At 42.7% G+C, this 16,881-nt stretch overlaps 1 protein-coding gene across 2 annotated transcripts in view; it reads left to right on the top strand.

Moving 5' to 3' along the window:
• PTPRG (protein tyrosine phosphatase receptor type G) overlaps positions 1-16,881 on the top strand; it is a 408,891-nt gene that overhangs the window by 331,287 nt on the left and 60,723 nt on the right. For both annotated transcript variants that reach the window (XM_054838538.1, XM_054838537.1), the window contains exons 12-13: positions 932-1,724; positions 9,622-9,754. In XM_054838538.1, the coding sequence (XP_054694513.1) occupies positions 932-1,724; positions 9,622-9,754 (926 nt within the window). The remainder of the gene's footprint in view (positions 1-931; positions 1,725-9,621; positions 9,755-16,881) is intronic.

Here is a 16,881-nt window from a genome sequence, read left to right as displayed (position 1 = left end):
TGAGCATGCGTGCGCTGCGTTGGCGTTAGAATAACAGCAACAGGGTGCAGAGGATGCAAAGTCCATGGTTCATTCCCTGCTTCTTCTCAGCTCCCCGAGGGCAGTGGGCAGTGCCAGCACTGGCTCTGGGTCGCTAGTGGTGGCCAGGGAAGGGCTTGTGGATGGGGCAAGCTGAGTCTATGCATGGGTGCCACAGCCTGGTGGTCCTGGTAGAGGTGGTGACTTGCTGAAGGTCTCCTGATGCTCTCCGAGTCCTTCAGGAGCGCCCAGCTGGCCGTGCTGCAGGTCTTTTCTAAGGAGATCAATGCCTCACTGCTGCACCAGTCCTTAGGAGAATAATGCTGATAGGTAAATTAAGGAAATAAAAATAGTACCATTCAAGGTCCTCACAATGTACGTGGGAAGAGCCAGAGTTCCCTGTCAGAGCAGACCCACCAGCCACAGATGCTCACGTTGGCAGCACAGCCCTTATTTTGGGACAGCCCTTATGTAACGCTGTATTTTTAAACTTCTGAGGATTAAAGCACTGTGAGTAATGCAGCTAAACTCATTAAACTCCTTTACATCCTCCTCACCCCTGAGAGGAAACATTACTCACAAGTCACCAGTGACGTGGGTGGAGAAGGTCCTCCTGTAAAATAAAGATAAGGATAAAGAGGTTTTTGATGATAGCAATTGTTTGGAAGTGGTGAATGCAGGGAGGTTTCTCCCTTCGCGGTTTGCCTTGTAGCTCTGTGGCATGTCCCGTTCCTGGCTTGGCCCTGCATCCCGCTGGTATAAGTCTCATTTTAAGAGAATAGCAACCAGAATGGCATGTGTGTGGAAAGGGAGGGAAAAGCAAAAGAAAAATTACCCCAGATAGCATGTTGGGGCCCTTGCTGATACTCTCTGCTGTGTTTTCTTCCCCTCTGCTGCCGGTGACCTCCTCAAGCCCACAGCATCTCCTGCCTCCTCAGCTGACATGGCTCCCATCAGCTCCGGCTCGTCCACCTGGACCTCCTCAGGGCTCCCCTTCTCCTTTGTGTCCATGGCCACGGGGATGGGGCCTTCCTCCAGTGGCAGCCAGGCCACCGTTGCCTCAGTGGTGACCAGCACCTTGCTGGCAGGGCTGGGCTTCAGCGGTGGTGGCATCTCCTCCTTCCCTAGCAGCGTGTGGCCCACCCGGCTCCCCGCGGCAGCCGCCCCCAGCAAGCAGGCGGGACGGCCGGTGGTGGCTGCCACCGAGGCCGCCGCCTCCCCGGGGCCAGAGCGTGACTCGGCGCTGACAAAGGACGGCGAGGGAGCCGAGGAGGGGGAGAAGGATGAAAAGAGTGAAAGCGAGGACGGGGAGCGGGAGCATGAGGAAGAGGAAGAAAAGGATGCCGAGAAGAAGGAGAAACACAGGGCAACGGTGGCCACGGAGGCACGTAATAGCACGGAGCCCAACGTGGCCACAGCTTCCCCCAACCGGACTGCTGAGGAGGAAGGAAATAAAACCATATCGGGTGAAGAGCCAAACCAAAACGTTGCCCCCACGGCTGGAGGTCCCCAGGAGGAGAGCTTTGCTGAAGCGGACACTCAGCCCCAGCCGCTCCCTTCCACCCAAGTGCCGCCAGTGTTCACCAATGAACTTTACCTGGGGAAGATCCCACGAAGACCAGAGACAACGAGAAAACCTCCTCCAAAGGAGGACAGGTTTCCAGAGGAATACCCCTCAGATAACAAATTCATCACCATTAACCCAGGTGAGTGACCTCCAGGGAAACTGCTTTTAAGACTGTTGGAAAATGACGCAATCCAAATTCCTTACTAATTTCCAGTAGATACAACATTTTTGGGGTGCCTGGCTTCATCTGATGGGCAGGTCATCACAGGACCCAACCCACAAATTGTTACTGGGGAGAGTAGACGGAGAAGGATCATCTTTTTATTTTACTGGGACAGATTCATGGTCTTTGTAGCTTACTAGAAGAGAAAATTTGGAAAAATGTTAACCCCCAACATGCTGCATTAAGAATTTTGTTTAGAAAAATAAAAGAGAGGGGAGTGCAGTGAACTATAGCTGTGAAATTAATTTGGAAGAGCGGTTGCTGTGCCGAGCTGGTGTTTCATGGGAAGGTTGCTATATATGCTGTAAGCTAATTTAGTTTATCTGCAGGATTCTCCCTGACTGGGCTTTGAGAGATTCTCTCAAACACAGGATCATCGCTGGTTTATTTCTCACCACAAAACCTACATGCTCTGATCTTCCAAGACAAAGCACCTTTTGCACTAGTGTTACCTTCTTTATTTCCTGTAAAAAGAAACAAAAAAAAAAAAAAAGAAAAATAGAAATCTTAGCTGGGCAGAGCTCATGTATTTTCTGTGTCTGTCCTGATGAGAATTACTGATACTCCTGTACACGCCAACTCTGGATGTGTGTACCAACTCCACAGTATGTACACAGCAAATACAACCTTTTGGAAGCATGCCCAGGTGATCCGCGTGTGCACCCAGCCCCGTGCGGTCAGGATTTGCTGCACAGGCCTATGCAAACAGGTATCTCGCGGTGTTCCCAACTCACTGTGCAGAAAGTGCAGCGCGTATGCACGTGTTTCTGCTTGGGGAGCTCCAGGCACTGGTGAGGAAAAGAGATCTTATAACTGCAAGGAGCAAATGGAGTACTGCGTATGGATTTATTTGCAGAGGAAGGACTGAGATTTAGATACGGCAATGAGTTTATCTGAGTGATTATGTGTATTACTGCAGCATTTATAAGATAGTGCGCATTTTTTGTTTGTTTTTTTACTGTTATTGTTTATTTTGCTAATTTATAGACTGTTTTGTAATTTCGTTTTTCCATCAAAGCTGCTCTAGAGTTATTGGGAAAAAACCTTACATATTTATTTTTCCCCTACATTTATAAACACAAAAATGCAGACATTGTGCACTCAGTTATAGCTCAGAACCAATTTAAAAAACAAAGATAAATCCAATCTTTAATAACATTTGCTACAGAAATGCTGACCTGCCTCTAGTGCTGTGAATCATAACTGTTCTGTAAGAGAACAGATTAACAATGCAGAAGCATAGAAACCTGCACCAAGTTGTGCTGACTTTTTAAAATACACTGCTGTTTTTCTTACTCCTCAACTGGAAATTTTCTTCGAAGTCCAGTGCTCCCACTGAATATGGTCTGAGTTTCCTGTCAGGCAGTTTTCAACATCCCACTTGCCCTAATCACCTTTTTATCAGGAAGAAGGGCACTTGTCCTAGCCATGCTTTGCAATGTTGGGAGTAAGCATTCAGCACCATTTAGGTTCAAACCCCAGCAATTCAATCTGCCCGGGTAAAACTGCCTCTGAAATAGTTGTCTTTGGTTCTTCCTGCCTTCTGCTTCGCTGTTTCTCATGTGCCAGTTTCTTGGATGGCCCAAGTACAGTATCCCTTATACAAGACCTAGAAAGGGCCTCATGGCTTAGTCTCAGCCTAATAAATTGGAGGAGAGATGGGTAGCTGGTCTTGTTTCTCAGCCCGTAACAAAGGGTTGTTATTAGATTGGGTTTTATTCCATGGTGAAGTTAACATGAAAAAGATGAAAATCAATGGCATGGGGAAATAATTGCTAGTACTGCTAAGTCATACTGGTTGTTGTGAGTGGTATCTGTCCCCTTAATCTGTAGTGATTTCTGTCTCTCTTTAGCATGCAGAGAACTATCACTGAAAGTGGTTCGGTGCCGCTCTGCCTCCTACTAGACAGCCTCTTTTAAGACCTCTGCTCACTTGCAGAAAAAGGGAAGAGAGAAATTAAAGAGTTGCCTGTTTCACCCAAATTAACCTTAGTTAAATCTTAGTTAAAACTCTGGTGATGTACTTGGGATGAGGAGAAGGAACTGTACCATGTTTTCAGTTTCCCAGACAAGCCTCTCCCAGGCCTCTCGGCGTGCTGAAGAGGACAGTCGGCAGCACAAGGGCTGGGAAATGACTATTCAGAGATGAAGAAGGGCCCCTTGGGTAGAGGTTCATTTCCTGCCCTTGACCTCCAGGTGGAAGAAGTTAGGTTGGTTACAAACCTTGTCTAGACATTGGGAAGGGCTAGTGTTTTTCAGCTCTGAGAACATTTTGAGATGTTTCTTATGGGCTTTGGGACAGAGGCTTTCAGTCTGAATCTCTTTATACCAGGTGTGAGGACCTTGTCCTTCAAAGTCTCTTCAGGCAAGTCCTTTTCTTTGCATCTTTTGTCCCGAGGCTTCTGCAGTGGATGGCTGAGGTCTACCTAACCTGGAATTTGCCCAAATATTTCACTAGATGTGTCTGAGTAAGGCCTGGCTGGCCTGCTGGGAGTGCTACCCCTGTGAGAAGACTCTTGAGAATGCAGGAGAAGGAGCTTTTCTCCAGGCTAGATCTAAGTTACCAAAGACATATGCCAGCAAAACCCACAGATGGTGAACTGGCCCATCAATCAAATACCAGCATGAAGCCTAAGACTAGTTGCTTCAGCTTAATGGTTTTCCACAGTAAAATGGAAATTTGTAATTCATACAGACAGATCTGACCCAGTTCACGCAAGGAGTTGAGTTCAGTGAAACTCCAGACATAAGCAAGACCTCTTCCTGTGAGAAAGGGCCTAGAAGATTTTCCGTAACAAGGTAAACCTGAAATCAAGAGAACAACCAGTGATGCCAAGAGAACATTGCCAGAGGTGTCTGAAAGCATTCCTGAGCATCAGGACAGTTAAAAGAGGGTGAAGGCCACTTCCAAAGTGAGCAGAAAGAACCCCTGCAGCTTACTGTGTCCCCTTGAGGGCAGAAACTTTTTTGGATGCATCTTTTCTCCAGGAAAGCAGTTTTTTAAAAGCTGACAAGGTTTCAAAAATGTTTTTGTGAGTGGAAAGTTTAATCATTTTAAAGAGTAGAAAATTGTTTCATAACAATGTACACTTGTAAAATTAATTATATAGCATCAAATTAGCAGTTGTAAGGAGATAACTGAATGGGGAAGTACTCATGAGTGTGGATGATTAGAGAACAGGGAACACATGAGAAATTACGGGGAAAGTGCGAGGCCAATTAGTACAGCAAGGCTCATTTTCTTTTAGTGCTTATTTCACACGCACATACACACACACCTCTCCCGAGGCCATGTCATTATTTTCCAAATGGCATTGGCCTCTTCTTGTCTGGTGGTATCGGCCAACGCTAATGATTTTCTTCTGTCACTGAACGCTTGCTTGCATTCTCCTCTTTCATTTTCCTGATCATCCTTTTCTCTGTTTTGGTGCCCACATTAGACTAATTGTACCTTTGATCTGCAACTGTTACACACGCAGCTGCTCAGCATTGTCTGCGACTCTGAAACCTGAAAATTAGAAAAACAGCAATTAGAATGATGCTCTACCAAAAAAAAAAAAAAAAAGGAGGGGAAAAAAACCCCAACCCCAGCATGATTCAGTTTAATCAGGCCAGAGCAGATATTATCCCACAGAATATTGGTTTGTTGTGCCGGACGGTTAAACAGATCCTTTGTATTTGACAGGAGATAACAAATGGGCTGTTGTGAGCAAAGTAATAGCTGTTCAGTTGGGGCTTTTGCCTGAGTCATGAGCTGGGACCGAGAACAGAGTCGTGGGTTTGGCCCTTGATCCGAACTTCAGCCAGGTTCTCCCACCCCTCAGTGTTCACCCACTTCTGCCGAGTTCCTCCCACGAAAGAGCTTTATAGAGAGATCATGATGTGCAGGGTTAAATTTCAAGCCTAGTGTATGCTTTTAGCAGAGACTGAATTTTGGGTTTTAGAACAGTCTTTGCCAGGTCTGAGGTTACAAAAGCCTTTTGGGGAATAACCTCATTAGGATAATTAAACATCTGTGTAATTCTTTCTTTCTCCATACGTGGCAAGGATTATTAAGCTGTATTTTCATGTGGCACTTGAGCCATTTTGCATGGCAACCTACAGGAGAAATCAGCAGAATGGCTTGAAAATGAAAGGACTGAATTATTTGATGTTTGCGAACAGTATGAATTTCAGATATCTGACATCAGGATTAAATATGATTGGCATCTATTTACAAAACAGTGAAAAGCCGTGCTTAGCTGTGCACAGCCTGTAAGTGTGACTACTGCAGGAATGCCTGTGAAGAAATAGGGGGAAAACAGCTGCACAATGGTGTGAGCTTGTATCAAAGGTAATACTTTTTTTAAAAAACATGCTTTTGCCTCTTCATTGTTTAATAATATGGCCGATACTATTTTCCAGAATTAATTGACACCTTTGTAGAAGTCCATAATTTCCTTTACTCAAAGGAAAGATGAGCAGGTGACTTTCTTTTAAGTGACCGGAATGATCTGAGGCAGTTCAGCAGCGGGGGTTTTCTTTTGGCCTGTAGAACACGCGTGTTGTCATAGTTAACGGTATCTGTAACGGTACAACAAACAGAACTTTGTCCTGGCAGTTTGTGCAATGGATGATAAAGGTAGATAGGTTATGTATTACAGCTATGGTTGCTTATTATAGCAAGCAGTCTTACTTAAGGGAAATAAACATGTTTCTATTCGCAGGAACCAATTACCAAGAATATAAAGAAAACCAGTACATTTCACAAATCATAGAATGCCTCTTTCTTGCCTTGACCTTTGTGCAAGAGCTGCGCTGCCAAAGCCTCCCTCGCTGCCAAATGCCCTCTAATACTGTGTGCCAGGGCCTCATCCATCCAGGGCCTGGATGGAACTGCTGAATGGGTGGTGCCCAGGAGTTACGGGTTTTTCCAGACGCAGGAGTGGATTTAGCGGTGCCAGGGCTTGTATCGTGTGGGACCTCCTGAAACAGATATGCTGTAATAATTTTTATTCCTTCCTACTGGGATGAATTCCAAGCCAGTAAAAGGCAAACTGAATTAATTCAACGAAGGCATATGCCACTGGAAACTGTTTATATTTCTTAGCAAAAATGGTGTTTCCTGGTCCATTTTTTAAGCTTCCCCCCCTGCCCAAAGTACAGCGTATGGTGGGCACCGTTACAAGGATATGCTGTTGACTCTATCAAGGCTCAACATTCTTGCTTTGGAAAAAGAGTGAAATGCTGGCTATTTTTTATTTTATAATATTTTGTTATGTAGGAGAACAGGAAGCTATAAAGGCCCATATCTGCCTTTTTGTGTATTTTCTTCAACTCTTTTTCCAAGTTACCCAGCGTGCTGCCTTTTCTTAGGCTCTTCTGCCATGGCGCTCAAGACAGGCGCCAGCCCTCGAGCTGTCCTGCTGGCCCCAGCTGTCATTCTAGTACAATTTTTATTGGCATTGGTTTGTTTAAGCTCTCTCAACACTTTACTTAAGCAGTGGAAAACACCTAAGACTTTGTCTTCAAAGCCAGCACAGGAACAGTCTCTTTTTGTCTGAAGCATATCACTGCTTGGGCATTCCCAACTGGAATTTCGGGGCCAGCCATCAGCATGCAGGAATGGCATTTGCTGCTCTGGCACTCAGCATTCTGAATGCTTTCTTATCCTCACATCTGCGGTATAGGGAGTTGGCAGGGTCAGAGAAGTGTGTTCTCCACAGTAGACTGAGTAAGAGGAGCATCGTAAGCACTGCAGAATTTAATAGTTTGCACTGGGACTCCAGCCCATGCTGTGCTTACAATGGAATTTAATTTTCTTCCCATGCAAACAGAAACATATGTTTTTGTGTTGAAATATGTGGAGGTGAAACTAAACAGAATACTGTCTTTGGAGAGAAATGAAGCAACATCCTAATGGATGTAAGGTGGTGGGACTGTTTGGCTCTCCTACGAAGTTTTATTACATTGCATGGTTTTTTTGCTTTGTCCCTTTCACCATTCTGATTAGTAACGCTTACCTCACAGGCTTAATTTTTTCATGCTGTTAAATGATTTGAAGTGCACTGATAAAAACCGGTGCCTCAGGGCTCATGATTTTTGCAAGTTTGGCAAATACAGAGAATAAGCCTTTGCTTTAATTTTGGGGTTGTTCTTCTCCATATTCTTTGCTAGTCAAGGAAATCAAAGACCTGTCTTAAAAACGGTATGTTGTGTATTATTAGTATGCTGTGAAGAAGAAAGCTCACCACTGGCTCGAGGCACGACGTTGTGTGCCTATTCTGCAAAGTGGCACTGTTGGTAACCTCCGTAGCCTTTCTTACTGAAGTTGGAGACAACTGGCTACTCATCTCTCCTTTGATCAGTTCTATACCCGGTGCACGTTCACTTCCCCCAAACATCCCTCTGATTAGCACCTCATTTAGGCTGCTTGCTAAAGGGCATTACCTCCATCAGCCTAGTTCTTAAAACTAGAAAGATTTCTTGCTGGGCTTGCAGCAGCCCGCAGCCTTGCTCTGTTTTCAGCAGTCAGGCAAAAGCATTTACAATTAACCTTTACTTCCATGTTAGTTGAATTTTACTCCTGCCTATGGAGGAGTATAATCTAAATGCTATTAAAATGGAGTATGACTGCATATTATGTGACATCTGGTGACTTCCAATTATCTGTGTTTTGCCTGCCTACGGTGAAAAGGCAATTATATTCTTCTGGTAGGATTTGCAGCAGTTTCAGAAGATATGATAATACTGAACGAGGGCAAGGAAGCACATTGGTAAGGAAGACTCACGTAGGCTAAAAAGTAGAAGTCAAGTGCGTACGTTTCAATCCTCATTCAAATCTGAAGCTGTTTACACTAATCCTTTCCCATTACCTCCTGTTGACAGGTATTGATCAACTACTCATGTTTGTTAGGAAATGTGAATAATATACAAAATCCACTTCTGTATTTTTCTTTTTATCATTTTGTCTAAAACAATTTATTCGTCAAGTCTACATGAATTTGCACAAATTAGGTGTCTTTTGAAATACATTGATACAATGTCTATGCTCAATGGCTCCAGTACTTGCAGAACCTCTAGGTATTCATCTTATATACGATACAGTTATTTTAATGAGATGTCATGCGAAAAGTGAAACAGAGTTACTCGGCCAGATCTCAGGATATTGACCAACTTTAATTTTGTTCAAAAGCTGTGGCATAATGATTTCTTCTGTCAGTTACAACACATCCTATCCATTCATTCATCCATCCATCTTGACAATCCATATGCTAAAAAGTGCCTTCGTATGCAGTAACTCACCAGATTGTGACAATTCCGCAAATGATGTGACATGACACCCAACATGTTGAGGATTTTTTATTTTAAGATAGTTACCAAGAAATTTTTTTCTGAAGCAAAGTATTACACTGAGCTTTGCAAACAGGGCTGTCCTGTAGCCTTGAGAAACGGAGTGCATTTATCTGCAAACACCGATGACCGAGCAAAGCGTTTACTTTGTTACCGTGGTGAAATGACTCAGCAGGTTACTCCACATCTGATAATAAGTGCTTGCACGATAGAGTCCTAAAATTGTCTATGAGACTGTAATTACAGGCAGTAGTAAAATCCAAGCCATATGTGGCAATAAACACCATACTTTTGTGCTCTCATGTCTCAGACTACAGACAAATGGAGTCCCACCCTGCAGTTAGAAGATCTTTGCTCTGTTTACTCATGCCATACTCATACCATGTAAAACGGACAAGATATTTGTTTTGCTTACACATTTTTCCATACAGTAATTCTCTTTCCATTTAGTGATTATTTTTGTGATGTGTTTAACACACAGCTGACAAGAACAGCTCCAGCATGGCCACGAGACCTTCTCCTGGTAAAATGGAATGGATCATCCCGCTTATTGTGGTCTCAGCACTAACCTTCGTGTGCCTCATTCTGCTCATTGCTGTGCTTGTCTACTGGAGGTGAGCTTGTTTCCTTTTGATTGGAAACTGATTATGATTTAAAAAACTTTTCAGGTGGTGTTTTTTAATGTGGTCCTATGTTTTTTATTTTATTAGATGTTACGGTGATAGATGCAATAGATAACTCTCTGGATGCTAGAAAAGCTCTGTTGGTTAACTGTTCAGCTGTCTTAAATATTTATTTTTGTGTCATAAAAATGAGCTTGGTAGAGCTCTAGCAATGGTAGAGCCAGCTGTAATGCCGACAAATGTTTTCACTATTAGTCCCTCTAATACAGCTATAAAAAGGTATCTTCCTTGGCCTTCAGGAAAGGTGGTCATGGGAGAAAAGCCCAGACTGGACTTTGGTTCCATAGGTATCTTTGCCATCAACCTCCTGTGTGATCTTAAGCAGTTCTTTTCTTCCTTTGTACTTCAAGAAAGGGGGATAAGCTTGGTTCATGTTACATAGCAATGCTCTGAGTAGGAGTTCTTTAGCGTTGGTGAAGTGTTCAGAAGTGCAAGCTGCAGAAAGTAAAGATTGCCCCTCACAAAGAGATACTGTCCTTTACACCAATTGGCATTGGTTCGGAGGTGGAGACTAGGATTAGCATCAACAAATCCATCTCCGTTTGATTTAGAGTAAATTAAAACCTGCAGCACCTTCTTGTGCCAGAACTAGAACCCAAAGATGCCTCGTTTGTCTGGTAGTGAAAATTAACCAGGGATTAGCGTCAGAGAAGGTATTTAGGAATGATTTCAAAATCTGATTAGATGGGACACAGAAAAGTAGCTTTGATGAGAAATAGCAGTCCAATGATCATTAAATTTGCAGAATGAATTATAAAACTACCAAGCTGTTTTTCAGTACACCCATTTCACTGACAATTAATTGGCCAAATTGTTGAGGCTGGCAACTTTTGAAAGAATATTAATAAATAGATGACAATAGTCTTGTGAAAATAATTTCTATTAACATTTGCAAGTAATTAACATCATTGCAGTAAGGCAATGAATAAAATGGCAGTGATATGTGCACAAAAGCTGAAATTGGAAAGGTTCTGAAGATCCCATTTGTTGTGGTTTAACCCAGCCGGCAGCTAAAACAACCACACAGCCGTTCGCTCACTCCCCCACCACCACCACCAGTGGGATGAGGAAGAGAATCAGAAAAAAACCAAGAAAAAAAGGTAAAACTTGTGGGTTGAGATAAAGATAGTTTAATAGGACAGAAGAGAATAATGATGATAAAAGAATATACAAAACAAGTGATGCACAGCACAATTGCTCACCGCTCAAGGTCAAAGCTCAGACACTTCTCTAGCCAACTGCCTCTTGGCCAACCCCCCAGTTATATAAGCAGCATGACATCATATGGTGTGGAATATCGTATTGGCCAGTTGGGGTCAGCTGTCATGGCCGTGTCCCCTCCCAGATTCTTGTGCAACCCCGCCTTCTGGCTGGCAGGGCAGGACCAGAAGCTGAAAAGTCCTTGACTGCTTGGCAACAACTAAAGCATCAGTGTGTTTATTCTCGTCCTAAACCCAAAACACAGCACTATGCTAGCTGCTAGGAAGAAAATTAACTCTATCCCTGCCACAATCCAGACACACCATTGTAGTGTCCTGCCCTTCAATATATATATTCTTCACGTGAAGGACCAAACTTGGTCACATTCACAACAGGCAAGCCCATGAAGGATATGGTATATCCTGAAGCACTGTAACGAGGAGTTAGTAATATTTGTCTTCTGTTGCTACAAAATGGTCTTCTAAGGAGAAAAGGTTTTTGAAATGAAATGCTAACAGCGACTATCAAGAAGAATGTTGGTACCTCTCATTGTTTGGAAAACATTTGTATTTCCTGCAATTTTACTGATGGATCTAGAGGAATAATTGCAAAATTAGTGTTTAATTCATTCAAAGTGTAACAATACCATCCCTGAGAAGATATTAAAGTTGGAAAGTACTGGCTTAGTGACCAATAGTTAGAGACTAATTTTTGATAAACATTGAATTCTATTATAGATCATAATATTACTCAAGTCTAAAATTAAGATATATTAATTAAAATTAAATACTTTTTATCTTCAAAATTCCTAGCCATGCACCTCATATAATTTTTATTTGCTTTGTAATAACACGCACATAAATCAAGGAAGATACATGAACAAAGACTATAACTGAAACCAAATTACATTTTTAGTGATGTCTGTTATTTTGCATATGGACAGTAATTGTTTCTTATCTGCTCTCCATAATATGCCTGAGTAGTTAACATTCATCAGTGGCTTTGGTAAAATTACGAGCATTGTCATTAATACCCTTGACAGCAGTGGATCAATTTTTTGTGTATAATTGATACTAAAAGAAAAGGTGGAGATTAAATTTTAAATATAGACATGGAAAGTATGTCATGTAGCAGTCAAAAGTTTTTGAAAAATACAAAGCAACATATCAAGGAACAGCAAACAAACTTGAGAGCACATGTGTACTAGCTTCAAAATAATCTCCTGTGTCTACCTTCATAGTTCTGAGGATTTTTTGACAAATAGAGAGAGTGTATTAAAAAAGTCGGCGTGTGTTTTAGGATAAATCAACAAGCAACTAGAACACAAATCGTTCACAGTAACATTTCACACTGTGCAGACCATGTCACTGAAGTGGCAACACAGCATTTTGTGTGCCCTTTTCAGTGTGATTACCTTTCCTTAGGAGAAATAAAATGTTTATCTCTGTGAGTGTTTTATAGTAAGGAAGAAAGAGATCCTCAAACACTGCAGAGTCTAATTTACAAGTTTGAAAGGAACAGTGATCTGGATTTTCAGGAAGAAATACTTAGCTTAAAATGTAATGGGCAACATATGGAATAATTTGCTAAATAACACCATCAAAGCAAATGGCATGAAAACGAGTTTGAGACAGATTTTTCAGTATGGGAAACGTGGTATTGAAGTGCACAGCAGAGAAACGCTTGTTATGAAAGGATAACCCTCAAGGGGACAGGCGTGCTGGACCAAGGGGTCTTTTCTTGCGCAGCAGGTCTTTGTTTTGGTGTGAGAAAAAGCATCACAAAACAAAAGCCAGGGAACTAGAAAATGCAGAAGAGACATGGTTACCCTTTGGCAATACATTCTGAGGGTAAAACAAATGATATTTTCACTTTTGCGTTTTTGAGCATTTGTGGGATTAGATGATTTGAGACCAGAGGTGACATAAGTAGAACAATGAAGCAGAGCAAAGCCTTCTGCTTGTTTGCAATGCATGGATGCCCTATTATCCAGGGACCAAAATAAGGAGTTAGGGAGGTTGCTTGTGAAGGTTTGGCAAAACGTTTATCTCTGTCTGGATCCTTTGTAACTCATTCTGTGATACATCAATGAAATAAGTTTTGTGATGATGTCTTGCAAGGAAGCTTCATTTTTTTTGTTCTCTTTATTTGAAAAGGAGAGCAATAGGAAGCAGTCACTGTCTGATGAAGCTTTTCCTTTCTTTATCTGTTGAGCTTCCATGCTGTGTTCATTAGAGACTTCTTGTAATTGAACGTATTTGGAAACGATCTGTGCCATTTCTGAACGAGACTCCCTTATTTGCAGAGGTAATTTGCTGTTCTCAGTTCCTTTTCCATGTGGATCCTGGACATGTGGCGAAAGAATATGATTGATGTTGAAGAGAAAGGGTCACTTCCGTCTTTTTTAGTGTGATGGCCATCTCAGTAATGAAAAGGGATGGGAACTCGCAGGCAAGCAGCGGCTCTGAATTACCTTCTAGTAAAGTTTCCTGAATTCAGTACTTTTAATGGCACTGCTGTGCAAAGAGGACGATGTGATTTTAAGTTGGTAGAGTGGAAAATAAACTAGGTCAGCATAACGAAGCTGCAAAAATTGCACTGCCTCTTATCCCAGAACAATGAGGAGAGCACCGTCGCAGGATGACCAGGAGCCATGAAGTTTGCTGGGGCTGGATGACAGTTAGGCTTCCTGGGCAGGAGGGACAATGGTGGCTGTAACTGAAGTTCGCTTCTGTGCATTTTTGATTCCTCTTGAGGAAAAGCTGGCCTGGCTGATCCTTGTGCTGTTGTGGGCACGTCAAGGGGGACTGTTGCTCCCAGGACCTCTAGTGCATGAAACTGATTTCTTTTAGCATTGAGTCGAGAATTTGGTATTTCTTTTTCTGCTTTGATTCCTTTCGTACTGGTTCCTGAAATTGTGTGCTGTGAGAACAACCACTGAGTATTTCTGAGAACTATTCACTGGGATTTTAGGATCTTTTGCTGGAGCACTACTAGCTCATCTAGAGCCCGTTAAAACGTGTGCATTGTAAGGTGTACTTTGCCAAGTATTTTTGCATTTGTTTTGCATCTGTGATTTTATACCCAGACTCAGTATCATGAGATCCTTCTGCAGTTCTTCAAGGTCAGTTTAAAATTTGACTTGGATTGTCTGCAGTCTTTGCCACTGTTATTCTCACAGCCTTTTCTACGAGCTCTGAGAATTGCAGAGTGTGTTTGGTAGTGACCTCCAAACTATTTAGGGATTGAGTGTGACTTCAGGTTTTTTTGCAGCAAGGCAAGTTCCTATAGCATGCTGAGCCATAATATGGCTTGAAACATGTCTTTTCTAGCACTTCCACTATATTCTGTTGCAAATTGAATGAGTCCTGAGTATTGACACTGTAAGGAAAACCCAGGGTCAGTGCCGCTTTCTTTTTCACAGAGGTGCAGGAGGGTGACTAGAGTTGGGAAATCAGCTAAAATACTTTGATACACAGTAAGTTCTGTCATTTTAGAAAAAGAAAAAAACATATTTTAGGAGTGACTGGTGACCTTCCACTGTTTGTTTTCCATTCTGATTTTTAATCTAAACACTACAATGCTATAGACTGGTTTCAAAGGGAAAAATAAGCAGAGAATATTAAGAAGCAATTAAGATTTTAGAGTTTAGCCAACAGCAACTTTTAAATGGGAACTAAATTATAGTCATTTCTCATTTTCAGCTAAGAGGAAAAGAAATTAATTCACAACTATAGCTGGAGAGTTTTCTTTTTCTTTCTTTTCAGCAGATATCATAATTCACCTCTGAATTATTGCTGCCATCAACATCGTGATCCCAAAGACAAAGCGGGAATATTGTATTGCATTTCTTATTAAATCAAGCTGTTTATACAGTGCTAATATGTTTACGTTCAGGAGGGATTTTTGGAACAACACAGCTGCTGCCTTTCAAAGAGCAAGCAAGCTTGCATTGCTTGTTTATAGTCATGTGTGTATATGAAACAGCTTGGGAAAAAGATGCCTTTAAATTTCTTTAGGCAAAATTCCTATAGAATTAGGAGACAATAAGAGTTTTCTTAGGTTTTTGTTAAGCAACCTGTTGAATTGAACAGAATCCTTGGGATGGGTCCGGTGGCAGAGCCTCGTACTTCTGCAGCAGTGCCTTTCTGTGCAGAAGAAATGGCATTGAGCACCAGATGTAGGTTCTTTCTCTGACTTGGTCATTGATTTTCTGTGTGACCCAGGGCCAAGTCACTTACAGTTTGACAGTGGTGGTGTTGAACTTGGTGGCAAAGACCTCACTGGGAGCAAGCTCAGATGTTCAATATTTCAGCATCTGAGTTCTGTCACTGGTGAAATAGCACTGAAAAAGGTTGGTCAGCTGTATTTGTTAATCAATTTGTAATATAGAAATGAAAGCTGCAGCATAAGACCAAGGACTGTTGTAGTTACCATGTCTAATAACCATGCCTTGGAAAACTGCCTTTTGGTATTAAATTCTGGGGAACTTGCACTGCTCCATAGCTAAGACAGTGTTAAAACTTCATTGGTAAATAAAAAAAAAAAAAAAAGAACTGCTGCCTGTAGCAGGTTGTAAAAGCGCTGAAATTGTTATTTGAACCTATCTCTAGGTTTTATTTTATGAGTACACAATGTGTTGTTCATCTACTGTACTGATTGAAAAAGGAACATTGCAAATTTACAGACCATTGTAAAATTGCTTGCTTCCAATGATAAAAGCTGCTTTCAGCTTACTCTAAAATATTCGTGATTCTGCTCATTTTCTCACTCGTAGAGGATGCTAGGTGGTAACGCTTTCTGAGAGCCTGCGTGTTGATTTTAAGAATGCCTCGGGTGCAGTTGCATGAGTATTTATTTCAGCAGCGGCAGTTCAAGCGGCCTCCTCTGTTCCTGCCCTTGTTCTGCCCTCGTGATACCAATGCAAATGTTTGTACAGCCGTGTGAGGAGCTGGATTGAGAAATAATCCATGTTTTTAAAAAAAAAAAAAAAAAAAGAGAGAGAGGCTGTCCTGCCCCGATTTAAGCCAGATTAGCTCTCAGTCTGGTTCATGCAGTAACGAGACATAGAGTTGTACCAGCATAACTGAGGGACCACCGCGAGGCAGGAATGAGCAGGAGGGATGGGGATGCTCACGCTGACACTGCCCCCGGTGATGCCTGAGGCCCGTGTCCAGGCACTCGCGCTCAGCTTGGGGATGGCAGTGCCCCAGAGCACAACCCGTGTCATCACAGGCAGTGAGGAGAATTAACCGACAAGGGCAAGAGATTTCCTGAGCTGGGAGACGGGCAACGCCACAGGGAGACGAGGGGAAACGTGGAGGTGAGTGGTGTGCCTGAACCCCCGTGCAGCTTCCATCTCCTTTTTAGCGACTCGATATGCCCTGCTCATGCCAAACAGGGCATGCCTTCATTTTCCTCTGGGAATGGCCACATCTACTCTCGTATGATGACAAACAGCCTCAGAGGGATGGGGATGGGGCAGATCCCTGCCTGGCAAGTGGGATGCAGCCCAGCCTGATCCGGAGCCCTCTGATCTCCCTGCTTCAGCACAGGCAATGCAGGAAAAGCACTTCAGCTCCTATTGCAGAAGATCCAGGTTGTGTTTGATTTTGCCAGTGCCGGAGGTAAAGGTACTGAAATATTGGGCCCTTCTGTGTGTTGTATCTCAAAGCACTGCTTGTTTTCATTAAAGGGGAGCAGGCCTGTGATCAGCTCCCTCTTATGCCGCCCGGGGAACCGAGCTCATCCTTTGTGCCGATGGCAGGCAGCTTGCTTTCAAGCCTGAAGCTTAGGGCAGCTGCCGGTTGCTTGTTCTAGCTGTTGGTATCATTCTTTGAGCACTTCTCATTCCTCCG

This window comes from Grus americana, chromosome 11, assembly GCF_028858705.1.
Source record: "Grus americana isolate bGruAme1 chromosome 11, bGruAme1.mat, whole genome shotgun sequence".
Lineage (NCBI taxonomy): Eukaryota > Metazoa > Chordata > Aves > Gruiformes > Gruidae > Grus > Grus americana.
Note: the sequence above shows the minus strand (reverse complement) of the source record. Positions and strands in the feature narration are given on the sequence as shown.